This window comes from Xiphophorus hellerii, chromosome 18, assembly GCF_003331165.1.
Source record: "Xiphophorus hellerii strain 12219 chromosome 18, Xiphophorus_hellerii-4.1, whole genome shotgun sequence".
NCBI lineage: Eukaryota > Metazoa > Chordata > Actinopteri > Cyprinodontiformes > Poeciliidae > Xiphophorus > Xiphophorus hellerii.
Genome location: NC_045689.1, coordinates 31588315 through 31605639, shown reverse-complemented (window position 1 = coordinate 31605639; position 17325 = coordinate 31588315). Strand labels below are relative to the sequence as shown.

The 17325-nt window shown below is 39.5% G+C and overlaps 1 protein-coding gene across 12 annotated transcripts in view; it reads right to left on the bottom strand.

Annotated features, from left to right (window-relative positions):
• Nucleotides 1-17325, bottom strand: part of phldb1b (pleckstrin homology-like domain, family B, member 1b) — a 103529-nt gene that overhangs the window by 49671 nt on the left and 36533 nt on the right. For all 12 annotated transcript variants that reach the window (XM_032590338.1, XM_032590339.1, XM_032590336.1 and 9 more), the window contains one exon: nt 10609-10734. In XM_032590338.1, the coding sequence (XP_032446229.1) occupies nt 10609-10734 (126 nt within the window). The remainder of the gene's footprint in view (nt 1-10608; nt 10735-17325) is intronic.

Genomic DNA, 17325 nt, shown 5'->3' with positions numbered 1-17325 from the left:
AAACAAAGAAGGACACATATGGGGACATAAGCAGAAAGCCAGGTCTGTGACACTGGACAGGTGTCAGAGGCAAACACAATTACTGTGTGACCCCGAAAACAACACAGCATACAGACCGGCTAATCTAATCTTAACTCTGTAATGTCAGCATGGAGGATTATTACAACAAAAACACACGGCCCCCGTGGGAGACCCAGCAGCATGGCCCAGAGCAGCAGATCAATGTTAAATGAAATCTGCTCAAATGCACTTGTTGTCATTTTGAAAGGCAAAATGAGGGTAACTGCTCCATCCAATCATCAGGGCAGTCACTGATTAGTCATTCTAGTGTTCACATGGCATTCTGGAGCTCAGGGTTTTTTTGGTTGTTGTTTTTTTACCCATCTCTCATTTATCAGGCATTTTTAATCACCTGGCAACCATTTGAGAAGTGGATGGTTTTCACATGTTCTTGAGTAAAATTTCAAAAGTTTCGTGGTAATTATATGACATGTAACATGATCTGACTGCATTATCTAAAAGTAAAAAGGGATAATTACATACACTGCTGCTAAAATCATGAAACATTTTTTTCACTACTAGTTAAAAATGTTAGCTATGACAATTATCAGTCACAAACCTAAACAAAAGATCTAAAATAAATTACTTCAAATTGAGGGCTGATTTGTTTTTTGACAAAAGTTGCACAACAATTGCTGAATATATTGTCACAGCAATATCAGAGTGTTCAATATTCAGATGGCAAAGGACTATTAGGAGTGCAGTAATTTTTGGCCAGTACTGTGTATTCCACGTGTTATGAACTTGCATTTTTCCTGCCAAAGTAATATCTAGCCAGTTGGAGCGAGTCTCGTGGCAGCAGAGGCTCAGGCTGGACACAAATGGCCTTAGCCAAAATGCTAAATGTCACAGAGATGGAGGCACAGATTAGAAAGTGAGGAAAAACAAAAATGGGCATATGTTACAACTTATATTGTCATTCCAACATTTTTTAACATAGTGCAGCCCTAATTGTGACACAAACCAAATGAAAATACAGATGTCATATTCAGCAGATAAATGGAGGTAATCAAAGAAAATATATCAAACAACCTCTGTCTAAGTACACAGAACTGTTACTTATAAAGGGCTTTTACTTAGTCAGTTTTTGCTTTGTAGAAACAAAAAACACAGGTACCATTTAGTGGTTTCCGTTTTTCCCCTGCTACCTGATCTAAAAACATGTGCAAAGTAAAACAGCTGAACTGAAAATTACCTAACAGTCATAGTTGGTATGTTCCTATCAGAGGCTGCCATGGTCTGCTTTCTGATGATGACGTAAAACTCCACCCAATATTAATTGTTGTGTGTTTTTCTATTCCAATTAACTGCATTAGTTAGAGCTTATTGCCAAAGTTTTAGTCCAGCAAAGTCATGTTTGATTTACCCAGCCAAATAACTGATTAAAAATAGTTTCAGGTAACACCACACATCTGCTGATCTTCTTCATGAAATCAGGCTTACTTATCCCATCAAAAGATGGAAATCATTAACATATTTCAGAATGCAACTGTAACTTTCCTGAACATTGAGCTGCAGGTGGTTCATCCCACACTATGTGACGAAGACTAAAATATATATATATATTGCTGTTTTTCATTTTAAAACTGGGGTATTACAAAATGGACCTTCTTGCTGAAAAAGGGACCATTTCCAGACAATTCTCAAATTTATTTCAACCAGATTATTCCTTTGTGATTGTTAGTCAAGCACTTTGTGGCAAGATCTAAAAAACCCCTTAAAATCCCCACAGGTTTTAATGGATTCAGTGTAAATTGAAAGGCAAGAAATTTAGCTCTCTGTTTCAGCTTTTGAAGAACACTTTCGCTGTCTTTAATTTTTGCGGACATAAAAGTCGCCGAATTAATTTCAGATTAAACTTCTGTAAACATAAATATGAATGTATCTGTTTGTGTGTGTGTGTGTGTGTGTGTGCGTGTGTGTACTGATGTAAACACAATTAAAGGACACAGCAGAAAAATGCACTGAGGTCTGTTTTTGTGTCTTGATGCTGATGATGTCACAGACGTGTCCCATGAGCAAAACTACTGTAAAATATAGAAGCTTGAGAAATAATGCATTAGTTGAGCTTGCTCAGCTGAGCCCTGCTCTCTGGGTACAGGGCCGGATCAGAGCACACTTCAGTGCCACCTCACTGTATTCCAGCCATCTGGCTGCCGCGGCGGTTCGCTGGATCCACCAGGGCCCGTTTAAATGTCACTGTCATGTCGTTTATTGCAGACAACAAACCGACGCGATGCTTGTGTGCAGCGCACAAGGAGGAGGAAGGAGGATGGAAAGGGGGTGGGGTGACAAGAAATTAAAGCAACAAGAAAAACCCGACCTATGATGTCATGGGATACGGATAATTGATTACAGTGCAACACGCCAAACTTCTCTTAAAAAACAAGCTATTTAACATCAACAAAATCCACATCAGCTCCATCTGTGGGTCATGGAAATAAAGGATGAATGCAATGAATCCAAGACGTTTTATATTGAGATACAAGCAGAACACACAGGCTTGTTCACATGTAACGATGCAACTATTACATTCAGTGCTAGGACTGATATACCGTCCAGAACCAGCACAAAATATTAAACCGACTAGTTGTTAATGGAGTTCGGTCTGAGACGGATTCGTATGACCGGTGTCGCTCAAATCTCAGACGTTTTGGCCGCACACTTACTCACATGAAGGGGTAGAAACTGCCAGCCGGGGTTCAGAGCGCTTCACCTGCTACGTGACACACCGGGTGGGCCCACATCCCGCGGACACGCCGGTACCGGAGTGGTAGTGACGGAGCCCCGCCGCGCCAGGCTCCATGCAGACCTACAGAGAGCCAGAGCTTCACCGCCGAGGTGATATTTCAAGCAAAGGTTGGGGTACCGAGCACAGCCGCCGAGTGCTGACAGGCTAGCCGAAATATGACCGAGTTTCCGTTTTAAACCTTCAAAATAAAGGCTACCGTCTTGAACTTCAATACAATGTTGACATGTTTCCCCCTGTCAACATGACAGTGGCAACAGAAGATGGACCAGAAATATAAACTCAAAGCTGAGGCCGGTCAGCTGTCATTAACAAGCAAACGTCGAAGTCGGACTTTTATTTTGAAAACGTGGGTGTTATTTTCCCCGTGCTGTGGCTAACTCAACAGCTGGCAGGTTTACAGACTCACGACAGAGACAGTCATGCGTGATCAATGTTACTTATTACCATTACGAAACTTTGACAGTTTTCTTATGAAGCAGAGCAGAAGAGCATTAAAAATACTACATGTGCTGAAACTGATACTAATACTTTCTATATCCATGAGCAAGAAAGGGACGAGCTGGGGCTCTTTATTGTAAATGTTTACTCCAGTGTCTCAAGTGAAGAGAAATAGTCTGAAAAGAAGAAAAATCAGATTTTTAGAATAAATTAGTAATTGTGAACTGACATATCATTACGATCATTTTTGTTTAGGATCAAAAGAGTTTTATTCTATTTTGGCTTTCCGAAAAAAAAAACAACAACAAAAATAAAAAGCCACAAAAAGATAAAGTTTGCTTCCAATAAAACCCTGAAACACTTTGGGGAAAAAAGGATTTCCTACTATGGCCTGTCACTCTAAAAATTTTGTCAAATCTGACCTTAAAACTATATAAATTTTTCAATGAGGAAAGAAAACTCCACATATAGAAATTATTTTTATTAACAAAATCCCTAGTGGCACCATCATAAAAAAATCTAACTGATAGATTAAATAAATAACAGATGGAATCACATTGATTATCAAAATATCATCAAAATATGTGTGGAATACTGCAGATGGAAAAGGACTACTTGCTTGCAACAATTTGTCAGCAAATAAGATTTCATGTGCTATCAGTGGAGGCTGTGAAGGCCTGTTAGACTCTCACTGATCCTCAGGCTGGAGGCACGTTTTGAGATGCTGACGTTTAGAGAAAGTAAGGTGGTCACTGTGATTTAGGAACAAAAAAAGTCAGGAAAATGTGGGTTAACCGAACTGATATTGTTATCTCATGAAGCCCTAATTAATCCATTATCCTAAACAGATGATATGAACATCTGTTTAAAGCAATTTATAGTGTCATCATATTTAACATGTCAAGTAACCAAATGCTCACGACTTATAATGGCAAAGTTTTGCACAGACTCCTCTCCAACAAGGGACACCACCATAAACTAGAGGGCCCTTTTATTACAGTAAAACACCAGCGTGTATCGTGTAAATTGATTTCATCATCAATGATGATGATTTCAGTGTCTCTTTTGACAAATGCCTTAGAGTAACTTCTTGCAGTCTGATACAGGTGTATGTTGCAAATAAAAGTGGTTTGAGGTCGTACTTATACATTTATTGTAAGTGTATTGAAAACTGGCAATAAATCTGGAGTGACACAGATTCGTCTGGACGGACATGTGGAACGAACCTCTTGTCCGTTGTTATGTATGGTGGAGGATCTGTGACACTTTGAGCATATTTCTCTTGAAAAGGTTTTGAGAAACTTGCTAGAATATGTGGCATCAGGAACCCTCAATATATACTGTAGCTAAGAGAGGTCGGTGGAATCTACCAGTAGACCTAAAAAGGGTTAAAAGTGGTTCACCAGACACAAAATCCATCCTCCGGGGGAATCCCAAAACATTCCAAGTCCAGCCGAGGAACATAGTCCCTCCAGCATGTCCAAGGTCTTTCTCTGGGTCTCTTCATGATGGGATGTCCCTGGAACACCTCACTAGGGACGCATCCCAATCAGATGCTTAACTGATCGAGTGTTTCACTCTACCTCTAAGGGACAGCCCAGACACCCTCCAAAGGAAACTCATTTCAACCGCTTGCATCCATGATCTCATACTTCCAGTCACTACCCAGAGTTGGTGACCATAGATAGGTTAGGAGCATAGATCGACTGATTAATCGAGAGCTTCATCTTTTGACTCAGCTCTCTCCCCATAACATCCCGGTACAGCATCCGCGTCACACCAATCCACCTATCATTCTCCTGCTGGCTTTTTCTTCATATATAAATAAGACCCAGAGATATCTAAGTTTCTCTAATTCGCCCAAAGATGGCACCCTTTTCCGGTTCAAGACCAAGATTATGTTCAAAACAATTATTTTTTAACATCATTTCCCACAAATAAATGTACTCCAAATTGAGGTTGGAATTTTCTACATTTTTCAGAGAGATAAAAATACTTCTTCATAAAACATTTTAGACATCCTTCTTTTAAAAATCATTAAAGTTTCAATGTTAGATGTCAGTTTTATCCACTACACTTGTTCATATTGTAAACCGCATTACTTAGTCTATCCTACACAGGGACTGACCTTCAAACAGCACCTGAAGAGAAAGCAAGAGAAGCACACATACTGGGCCAATAGGTGAATTTGGGGGCAAGTACCAAAGAGGAAAAAGACTGACTTGAGCTGGAAGATTATAAATAGTCTGTGAAAAAAGAGCCTGTAATCCCAGCCACAGGCCTCTTTCAGCACACAAAGCTATCTGCTGGTCTATAGGAGACACATTGAAAGCAGGAAATATTTTTGACTGACTAAAATCAAAGCTTTTGCACCTTTTCTAGATATGAAACCAAACAAGAGTCAAGTTGCTGACATGTCAGGGACAGAACATATTTGTATGAACCTGTCTCAAAGAAATGACATGCAGGCTCAGTACATCCTGGGAGAAATACTGGAACATGTGGAGGATGGAAAGTGGACACCTGACTGTTCACCTGGACAACAGAAGAGGCTGAGGAGGCAACACACAGAGTGAATCTAGTGTCTTGTAAAGATATGAATTCATAATTTATCACTCTTTGCCAGATTACCATCCCAAATTTCAATGTATTCTGTTGGGATTGACCAAGTAGTGTATATTTGTGAATTGGACAGTTTTTATCTTTTTTTTTTTTTGTATAAAAATCTGAAAAAAATATATACATTTGCATTTGGACCTTCTGAGTTACTACTCTCTAGAACTGCATTCTGCTATAGTCCTAGAAAGAACACACATTTTTGGTTTACAAAATTGCTCAAGCTCAATCAGACTGGATGGATAAGTGGGTCGCACTGCAATTTTCTAATTTTGTCAGAGATTCTATGTTGAATTTATGTCTAGACATTGACCCAAATCATCCTATAGTGTCTCTAGCTGTAAGTTTAGGGTTTAGGGAAGGTGAACCTCCACCACAGTCTCAAGTCCTTTACGCATCTAAACTGGTTTTCTTCCAGAATTTTTGAGTGTCAAATGGATTTACTTAACTTTAAAATAAGAATTTAGGCATAACAAAATGTGGAAAAACTGAAGCTTTTTGAATACTCTCCAGATTCTATGCATGTGATGAAGACTCCACTTCTCCTTGAAACAATTTGTTCAACAGCCCTAATAAACTCAGACTCATAAATAAAGGCAGCGCTCAGTGACAGACTGCTCTGGCTGTAAAAACAAGAATCCGTCTCAACTTAAAGGACTGTACGGCATTTCAAATTAAACCGTCACAGCTTTTCGGACTGGTGAAAAAGGACATTCCCATTCATAGGAACTTTTCACAAACAGTCTGTTTTGTTTAGTAAAGTTCCTCATTGAATGAAATGACCTGGAAGTACATAAGTGTCAGCCATGACAGAAGCTCTTTGGATGCTTTAAATGCCACAGTGAGGAGTATCAGTGCTTTCTTTGTTATTTCTTTTTGGCTCAGAAACACTGGACCAGCCTCTATAAATAGAAAGGACATCATTCAGTCTCTCAGGTAGTTAGAGAACATCGGGTCCTTGAATGAGGTTGTCTTTTGCTAAGTTCTTAAGAATTTTTTGGCCGTTTACATTCTGCCCTTACATTTACAAGTTTTTTTTTTAACAAGGTAAGAAAAACCCTTTGGACCAGAAAAGGGGAGTGGTGTTGGAAGTACCAGATCTGACATTAATTAGCAAAACAGGAAGTTTCTTCATATTTAGTTGACAATTTTCGGACAAACGGACAATTTTCAAAACCAGAGAGACCACACAGATGACGTAAAAAAAAAAAATCATAAATATAACCGATTTGGTTTTACAGCGTGTGGAATCGAGCCACATGGCAGGAGCAACACACGAACCGATTTCACTCGCAAACATTGAAATGTCAGGTGGGAAATCTCACTAAATCTCTCAAGTTCAAACATGCGTTCAGAGAAAACAAACATGGCCGACTGGGTAGAAGCAACAGCAAAAGTTTGTGGACATTGTTTAATAAAGGGAAAACAATACAAAGATGTCTCCAATGTCCACTCCACTGTTTGGTCCACCATGGCAGTTGCTTGGACTTCTATGTATTTTGGATTCTGTCACCTCGTTTTCTGATTGGCTAATTGTTACATTCAACAGCATGTGTTCTGGTTTCTCCTCTGAAACTCCATGCACACTGCGATATCGGGCCAGGACAATCTAACATGTTGAATATCCCCAATTATAAATTAAGTTTAGAAACTTGACTTGTGGAATATTACAGTAATGCTTAATTTGGACAGAAATATGTCAAAATGAATAATCCTTTGGTTTAGTTGGGGTTTACTGTCTTCTTTCTTGAACTCAGAGATAAATATGAGCTCATTTCTTTGCTTTTAGACATTTCAGATAATCCCTGTTTATCACAGGAGTGGTTTAAGCAGTCCTCATCTGGATGCAGCACAGGAATGCATAAATGGTACGTTTCTAAACAACGGAAGGCTTTCATTACTGGCCCAGGAAGTGTGCCGCCGGCAGCGTGCCTGTGTGTGCGCTATACTTATCCCCCGGTGGCCGGCAGCGTCAGCGGTGGAACAGCGGTGACAGTTCCACCGTAGAGGCTAAAGATGAAGGTATGCTTCCAGTTGCTGAGCTGCCAAGAGGAACACTCAGAACACAAACACATACTCAAGTATGAGTCTTCAGCAAGCAGCTGAAGACTCTGCCCGGAGACACGGAGGAATGAGATGCTCATAAAACATGCATGGTGTGAACTGCAGCTCTGGGTTCCCAGCTGGGCACGGCTCCCCCTCCGGGTTTCGCCGGGTACTGTGTTCCACGGACTGAACGCTGACAGATCGTGGCCTGTCGCATGGCTAGACAATGAACAGAACCTGCTGCATTTTCCTTGGATTTGTAAAAAGAACTGCTTCAGGGTTTTGAGCTAAAGTGTTAGCTGCCAGAGTCAAAGTTTAGATGCAATTTGAACCACCCCAGAATATTAGGATGGATTTACAGCTTAAACAGGATGGTAATATAAAAATAATAATAATAATAATAATAATAACTTTATTTATAAGCGCCGAACAGTTGTCCAGCATTAGTAGAGGTTATAAACGCGCAAAAAACAAGAACTAATTCATAGAATACTAGAAGCTTGTTGATAAGTTTGTATTAGAGATGCACCAATCTGACATTAATATCTGTATCAGTGCTGATATTGAAAACAATGTGCATTAGCAAATTGACATAAGGGCAGATCTTTTTAGTCTAATTCTACACTTTGTGCTCTGAGCGACACTTTATTATTTATCTTACATTTTATTTGGAATTCCTAATTGCTCTTTCTGAATCATTTGAAAGAAGATTCGTCTTACATGTTTGACCAAGATAGTCAACCTGTTGTTTTTGTCGGTTTCAGTTTCTTATTTATTTATTTTACATTGTCTCTTCTACTCCTACTTGCACTTACTGGACAAATTAAAGTTGTGTTGTTTTGTGAAGCTGTTTGACTATTTAAGTGTGCTGTACTGCTGAGTTATCAAATAAATGTGTAGTTCAGTATATTTAAGTCTGCGTTTAAAAAAAGAAACATTTTAAGTCAATACAGCTGTTTTTTTTTATTGCCATCGGCCGTTACTAAATCTCAGGTGTCGGTATTGGAAGTGAAAAAAGTGGGTCGATGCATCCTTAGTTTAAATTCAAATATACTGGCAGAACTTTCTGAATCACAAACCTTTGAGTTGATTTTGGACTGGCTTGTACGACCAGCCATACAGGACCAGCTCAAATCAGAGCTGTATAGGCGTGGAGGTTATTAGAGGTAGGCTGATGTACTGGACAGCCACTAAATTACTACTAAAATTATTGCAAATTTTTTGCTCAGGTCCCTCTTGAAAATGAGATCTAGATCTCAACGGGGTTTACCTGATTAAATAAAGGAATATATAAATGAGGCTCATATTTGCATTTTCTGAAATATCAGGACTGTCCTAAGACGGGGACAGTCCTGATAGTCCTCCACTGAGGCATGTCAGAGAGCAGCACAGTGTGGCTGTGGCGACAGTAAAAGTGTGAAACACGTGACAATACAGCCAACTGTCAGTCAAACAGATGCAGGAAGAACCCACAGGGTGGGGGCCCAGTCTGTGTGGGCTGCAGCTGGCAAACTTTCGACTCGCTGCAGTCAATCAAATGGTCTCCAGATGTTATCATCTGCATGGAGAAACCTCGTATAGGCAGGCCGTGCAACCTGGGAATCACCAACAGATATCAGGACAAAAACATGGCTTCTGTTCAGGGAGATCACTTCAGGTTAGCAGAAAATGCTGCAACGATAAATCAGCCCAAATTCCTTTTTTTTTTGGGAGGTTGACGATTGGTCGATACTTTCGCGTAAAACCGATCTGGTAATCAGCCACTGTTCTCTTTGCCTCTGCCATGAGAGAGGACTGACTGACGGACCTGCCCACCAGGTCTGCCTTTAACAATAACCACTCCACTTTTGCCATCTTAGTTACTTTTTCATTATATTTAGCAACTTTCCTGGCCAAAATGTTGCTAATTATAGCAAAAGAAAAAAGCAAGAAAGATTAGTAACTGGACAGAAAACTGCAATCAGTGCACTGCTTGGGGAAACAGGGAAACTTCGGCTCCCAAGTTAAGAAGAAGATAGCAGAAGTAAAATGACAAAACCTAAAATAAAAGTAGTCGTCATGGAGAATAAGAAATTGGTTGCACTGATTTGTAAGTATTGGCACTGGTCATCTACTAGAACCTGTCCAATGATCAGAAGACCTGAATGCTTGGAATGAAAGTTAATTTTGCTTTGACATGCAAGAGCTATGCTAAAGCATTAATACCCCTCAAATTTTTCCAGATTTGATCGGATAAAGGTCAGATTTGTGGACAAGCTCTAGCTGTCATATCCCACCTGAGCAGTGGATCTCTGCAGCTCTGTTATAGCTACCAGGTGTCTTTTGGCCGATTCTTTGATTTATGCCCTCCATCCTCTTTCTGTTTCCAGGTGATGGACTGAACAGAAGTCTGTTTGGGACATTAAACAATGTCCCAAACAGACAATGTCACACATTGTCAGACATTGTCTGACAATGTGTGACAGCTGCATTTATACTGAGGTTAAATTGCCCCTTGATGGGATTAGTTAGTTAGTTGAATTAGGGTTTATTTAGGGACAAAGGAGAAAAGCAGCAGGATACATGCCAAATATTGCTGATTTTATTTGGAGAAAAAAAAAAGTAAGTGAAATTTGAGGCTGTAACGCAACAACTTGTGAAAAATTCGAACGGATACAGATACTTTTGCAGGGATGCGTAAGCACAAGACGTGTTACCTGGACACAAAGCATAGCTCCCGGTGCGAACACCTCCTCCATGAGGTATCATGCTCTTCATCCTGAAGGCCTCCTCAGGGTGGTTGAAGCGGAAGAAGGCTGACTGTCCAAAACACAGCATACAGCCTGCAAGGAAAAACACAAGAAAATCACATTTATAGTGTTGCAATGTGACACTGAATATTGGAAACCACACTGTAAAAACAAAATCTTACAAAGTATTTTTGTTTGTATAGTTTCTAGTGCAAATATCTAAGTAAATCTTCAGTAAAACGATACTAGCTTGCAAGTAAATTCTTGTTAAACCTGTCACGATAACACAATTTACTGGACGACAAATTGCCCCAGAAGTTATTGTGATAAACAATAATATTGTTTTGAGACGATTTTCAAGTTATAATATGGTAATGGCATAATGCAAATTCACCCTCTCAAATATCAATAAACTTTCAATTGTAATGAACATTTAACACTGGAACTGAAAAACATTTTAAATGTTCAAAATGAATAAACAAAACAACAGAAAGAACAAAATAATTTTATTTGTTATAGCTGTATCATAGGGATACAGCTATGAATCTGCTTATCTTAAGTGTAAATTACATTTTCAGCTAAATGATAAGCTAAAAGCTAAACTTAAGCTGATTAGCTTAAATTAGCTTTAAAGCAGTAAATCGAGGTTAGAAGCTAAGCTAGCCACCTTTTCCTGCTGTGACCTTGTTCAAACACATGTCATTTGTTTTACTTTGCTTTTCTAATCTATTGGAGCAGAGATTAAACAAACAAGATAAAACTTGTGGTCTCTCTGGTGGTTCAAGGAGCTTTGATTATTGTCCCTTAGCTGTTTCCTGCTTCCTGTCTCGTAGATAAGCTGCCAGTGGGGGAAGAAGAGCCATAATGTTTTAATCAAAGTTAAAGTCCTAATCAAGAGCGATACAATAGGTGTAAAAGTCCTAAATTTATAATAAAAAGAAAACAAAAACAGCAAATATATAAACTCTCCCTCAAGGAAGGGATAGTTTTAACACTCGCCATGTGGTTTTGTCCAAGTCATTTCCATCAACATGATGGTAAACTCCATCATTGTTCTAATTACTCTGGAGGATTTTTCTGAGATCTTTGATTTTTTTCTTACATGATACAATTTCTTACGCAAGAGGGCTCAGTTATTGTCTAGTATAATATCAGTCAACTAGAAAATTCCTGAAGAAATTTAACTGGGAAACACAAACAATAAAAAATAAAACACAAACAATAATTATTCATGACTAAATATCTACACTGTGCAAACGTTAGCATTAGTTAGAATTGTTGCTTTCCTGACTTAGAGAAACATATATCTATATTCCCCCATACATGATGCTGTTGCTCCTTCAGTGACAGACATCCAATGTGTGCAAAGCAGCATTTTCACGCTGCTGCTTCCTCCCAGCAGCTGTTAGACTTTAAAACCATCACTGTTCCCAACAAACCAAATAAGTGTTTATATCCCTGCAATTATTTGTAGTTTTTTTATTTAAGTTCATACCACCCCAAACCTCCTGCACAGTCTTTCCTCTAAAATAAGGAAATCTGAAGCTTTTTTCTTAAACAAAAACATTTGTTTCCATTTTAATAGATTCATAAATGAACAGTATTTTTGGGAAGCTGGAGGCTGCATCAGAAATGTTTATTTCTAAGAATAAAATAGCTCTTAAACTGAAGCTTCTCTTTGATGAAGTGAAATCCCACTGGTTTACACAGTGAATAATCTGATCTGCCTCACCCTGATATCCTGCAGGAAACACATCCAATTATGGAGATAAGACTCTAAATACAGTTTGTTGGACATTAAAGCCTGGAGTAAACAAAGCAAAGACAGACTGAGATCATCATGACGGGTTTCAAAGGTTACTACATCTTGTCGGTGTCTCACATCAGCTACTAAAGCAACCCCAAATGCCTAAATAACCTGGATATATGAGACCAAACAGGAAAATCCCACGTCCAGCAACTGATTGGGCTCATTCTCACCGAGTCGCCATGGTAATATCCGTCCCATCCACTTTCTGTCTGGTTTCAAATGTCAGAGCACGTCACGCGTCCAACTAATCCAGCCCTCTCATGTGTCATGAGGTCAGTAACAGATAAGCAAACAATTGTTTATAGCTCTCTCAATATAGCACCATTGTGTCACGCTGGGACTGCAGGGAGAAACGTCTGTAGAGACAGGGCAGGGGGACAGATAAGATCCCTTCCTGTCGTCAGGCCGAAGGTAGGGATGGGAACCTTCTCCATCACACAGAGAGGCTTCAGGTTTTAGCAGGATGAGGCATGCGAGCAGATAAAATAGACCTGCCTTAGTAAACAACACCGTAAATGGTCAATATTAGGGATGCACTGATCCACTTTTTTCACTTCCGATACAATACTGATATCTGAGGGTATCTGAGTGTATACCCAGAAAGCCAGAGCTGAATTGGCTCAAAATGTTTCTTTTTTATAAAACAAAAACAGACAAAAATGTCCTGAATAACAAAATTATTTGCTAACTTTGCACCAGTACAGTACACCAAAATACACCAACAGCTTCACAAGCTTGGTCAACAAAACAAAAAAAACTTTAATTTGTTTAGTGCGACTGTTTTTTATATATTGACATAAACAATAAGTTTTGTTTCGGTCAAACATGTTTAAAATAAACTGCAACAAACCTGTCAAATGGTTCAGAAAGTGCAATTAGGAATTCTAAATATAATGTCCATCCATCCAACTATCCATCCATCCGTCCATCCCTCCCTCTATCCATCCATCCATCCATCCATCCATCCGCTATCTCACACCCTTAGTGAGGTCATGAGGGGTCCTGGTGCCTATCTCCAGCATCAACAGCCGACAGGCAAGGTCACCCTGGACAGGTCACCAGTCCATCACAGTCTAAATATAACGTAAAATAAATAATAAAGCATGATGTCACTCAGAGCACAAAGCATATAATTGGATTAAATAGATTTGCCATTATGGATTTTGCACACGGTCACTTCTACTTGAACTGGAATTTATTTCAGATCGATGCATCTCTAGTCAATATTGTATGTCGTATGATGGATATTCTTGACATGGAACCGATTCTCCGATACAGAAAAGCTGTGAGTCTAACAGTCATGATTTTTGTACTGTGGTAGGAAGACGGATTACCCAGAGAGAACCCACACGTGGAAAGAACATGCAAAGTCCACACAGAGAGACCCCAGGCTGGGATTCGAACCACAGACTTTCTTCCTGCAGGGAATCAAAGCTGCCAACTGCGTCACGGCAGATTAAAAAATACCCCAAGTTGCTTTCTATCTAAGGAAACCAGCAAATTTCTCCCAATTTTCTCTGCAGTCAACTCTTCTATGCTGAGCAAACGCAGGATGACACGAGTACATCGTGATCCATGGAAAAGTTTGCAGTGATAATAAGTGGTTCCAGAGTCAGAGATTCAATTCCTGACTGGTGGTTACAGCCCTGGGTCCGATCTACACCTACATGCACTTTTTAAACCTTTTGCTTTTTCTGTGTGTTTTTGCAAGTTGTCTGTTTTTTTTTTTGGGGGGGGGGGGGGGGGGGGGGGGGGGTTGTCAGTGATTGTGTCGATTTTTTTCTCGCTCCTACTGGATGTTTTTTACAGCCAACAAGCTAACAATCTGCTTCCTGTTTACGTTCACCGTAGATTCCAGAGTGTTTGTTTGTCTGCGTTAAAAGATGGTGCTGTAAAAAGTCTTCAAGCTCCGAGCAATAAAGTGGAAATAAATGTTATGTAAACCAGTGTGGTTAAATCCCACATGCCTGAAGTATATGAGCGGTGTAAAAGGGAAAACTTTTTTATGTTTGCATTAGCACTGCTGTCTTTAATCAGTACATATGAAATGGATAAGCGTCTGTTCCAGAAGATTTCCATCGTTTCGGTGAACATTTTCCACCGATCAGTTTTTTCCTGATGATTTGAGGCCAAGAACGAGTAAAAACCAAGAAAGTGCTGAATGGATGATTTAAAAGTGGTTAACACTTTGATCCTGTGGTATTTAGAGCCGCGTCAGCTCCCCCCACCAAGTACCCCCCACACTCATCTAACTCCTTCATCTAACTCCCGCTTTTCTTCAAGACTTTACCAGCAGCACTTCCCTCTCCCTCCACTTCTCTGACTCATGGTACACACGCCAACCCCCTGACTTGACCTAACATGATCTTCCAAAGGAGATAAATTCAAATAAAAAAATCCCATTTAAAGGGATATAGCTTGGAGCAACACATATCAGGTGCTTTAATCATGACAAACCATTGTTCAGTCGGAGCTGGAGGGAGTCGCTGATGACGCTGTGGCATAATTCACATAATTCACCCAGCAGCTGGTTCTAGAGAACAACTAACTTCTCCAGTAACTATCTCTTCTGTGAAGTATTATAATCAATACTGGACTACCATCAGAATCAAAGGAAAATATATTTCCTGAACTGAGTATTATTTTTTTGTCTAGTTGTTAATAATAATAACAATAATAATAATAATAATAATAATAACATTTTACTGTGAGCATGGAGAACATGTAGTTCTAGATGGAAAAACAGAACTTGGTAAAAATTGCAGCAAAACAATATTGTCATTATTAGGATTTCTTCGACACAAAATTGGTAGCATTAAATTTAAATCACAAAATTAGTATTTTTTCTAAGAAGTAAACAATCAGAAATTGAATAAGATTTTTTTCCCTCTCTTACCAGTAACTCTATGAGGCATACTTCTGATTATTCTGAGGAAATTTAAAACAAAGATACACTGATGGGCTGTGAAGCCAAGACGCAACAAACTTCTTTTTCCGTCTTGTTCTTGATGACACTGGAGAAGCTCTTAGAACGTTTTGGTTCTACTGTAAAGAGGCATTGGGGGCAGGTTTGTGTAAGAGATAAAAAGATCCAGGAAAACACACCCTAGCAGGTAATCATCGTGACTAACCATGTATAACAAAGGCAGAGCATGTTTCAGTGTGACTGAGCTGTGTGTGTGAGCATCTAAACCAGGGTTGTCCAAAGTCAGTCCTCAACGGACGGTGCTGCATGGTTTAGATCTTTCCCTGACTCAACACACCTGAAACAAATGACGGTTTATTATTGTGCCTCTGCAAAGCTGTGACATACTGATGAGGTAGCTGGACTATTTGAATCCACTGTGTTGGAGCAGAGACTCATGTAGGACAGCCGGCGATGAGGACTGGAGCTGGACGTCCATGCACTGCACCGGACGCAGCAGGCTGATAAGGGAAGACATTTCTCCTCTTACAGGCAGTAGACACACATTCACTGACCCCTCTGCTGCCCACACGGCATCCTGACCTCAGCAATGTCAGGCTGAGTGTGTGTGTGGTAACTGATTGTGGACACAAGGCCAAGAAGAGCTCACGATAACTCAGCAAAACAGACAGAGCACATGGTCTTTGAGAGGCATTGCAAAACTACAACATAACACAATCTACTATGTACCGCTTGTCCTACTCTACTCTTGAGCCACTAGAGAAATACATTTGTAAAATTACCTAACATCAGCCAAATGTTCCTATACAAAGAGCAGACAGAACAGAATATTCTGCACAATAAAGATTAACTCCAAAACAAAACAAAAGAAAACCCTGTGAAGACACTACTGAAGGAAGAATCTATAACTTCAAAAGTAACTAAAAGATAGATTGTAGTTTGGGAAAAGGCACTTGAAGACATGACCTCTGGTCTGATTAAACTAAAATCACCATCATTGCATTTGGAGTACAATGGGGGAAGCTCACAAGCATGAGAAGATTTTCTCGGGAGTGGCACCATCATGTTGGAGGGTGTTTTGCTCCAGGACGGACTGGTGCTCATCAAAAATCAAATGATATCATAAGGACAGAACATCATGTGGAAATCTTAAAGCAACATTTCAAAACATTAGCAATGAAATTAAAGCTTAAGCTAGGTTAATACCTTAAGTCTGCGCGCCAACTATGCAGTCTGTGCGCTGGCGTGGTGCCTGGCTATGCGCCTTCGATTATTTTGTAAGTCACACAGATTGAGTACCAAATGTTTTACTTAAACTGAATGAATTGTTCAGTATGCGAGCAATTCCAACTGCTCGCATTTATATAAACTCTCTATGAGAGCTCATTTTCTGAGAATACTGCACCAACATATGCATCAAGTATAAAAGCCACACCACTTGCTTGGCTCGCTCACACTCAACACCAACCTCTTAAAGCGCTACTGTAGCACACCTCTAGGTACAGATGAGTCTTCCAAATACACCATGAGACTTAACATACTGCCTAGTTATGTACAAATGGTTTAGGGGCAACAGTCAAGATTTTTGAAAAGCCCTAAAATGACTCCCAAAAAACTTTGTGACCAGAGTTGAAAGTCATTGTTACCAAGATGCTAAAGTTTGTTGGGAGAAATTGGACAAATTTCCAGCAAACCATTGCAACGATGCCAAAGATGTTTGATCCAAGTCACACAGCTTAAAGGCAATTCAGGCACATATTATATAAAAATATAAAAATTGATGTTTGCCTAAAAATAAAGCTCATTTTTGGTCATTAAGAGGAAAAAGAGAAAAATCACAGCTTAGCTAAAACAGAAATATTTGCCTGTTTTAACACCACACAATGAGGAAATGCATCTTTTGTAGGTAATTATTTTTTAACAAATATGAGATTAATCTATGTTCATT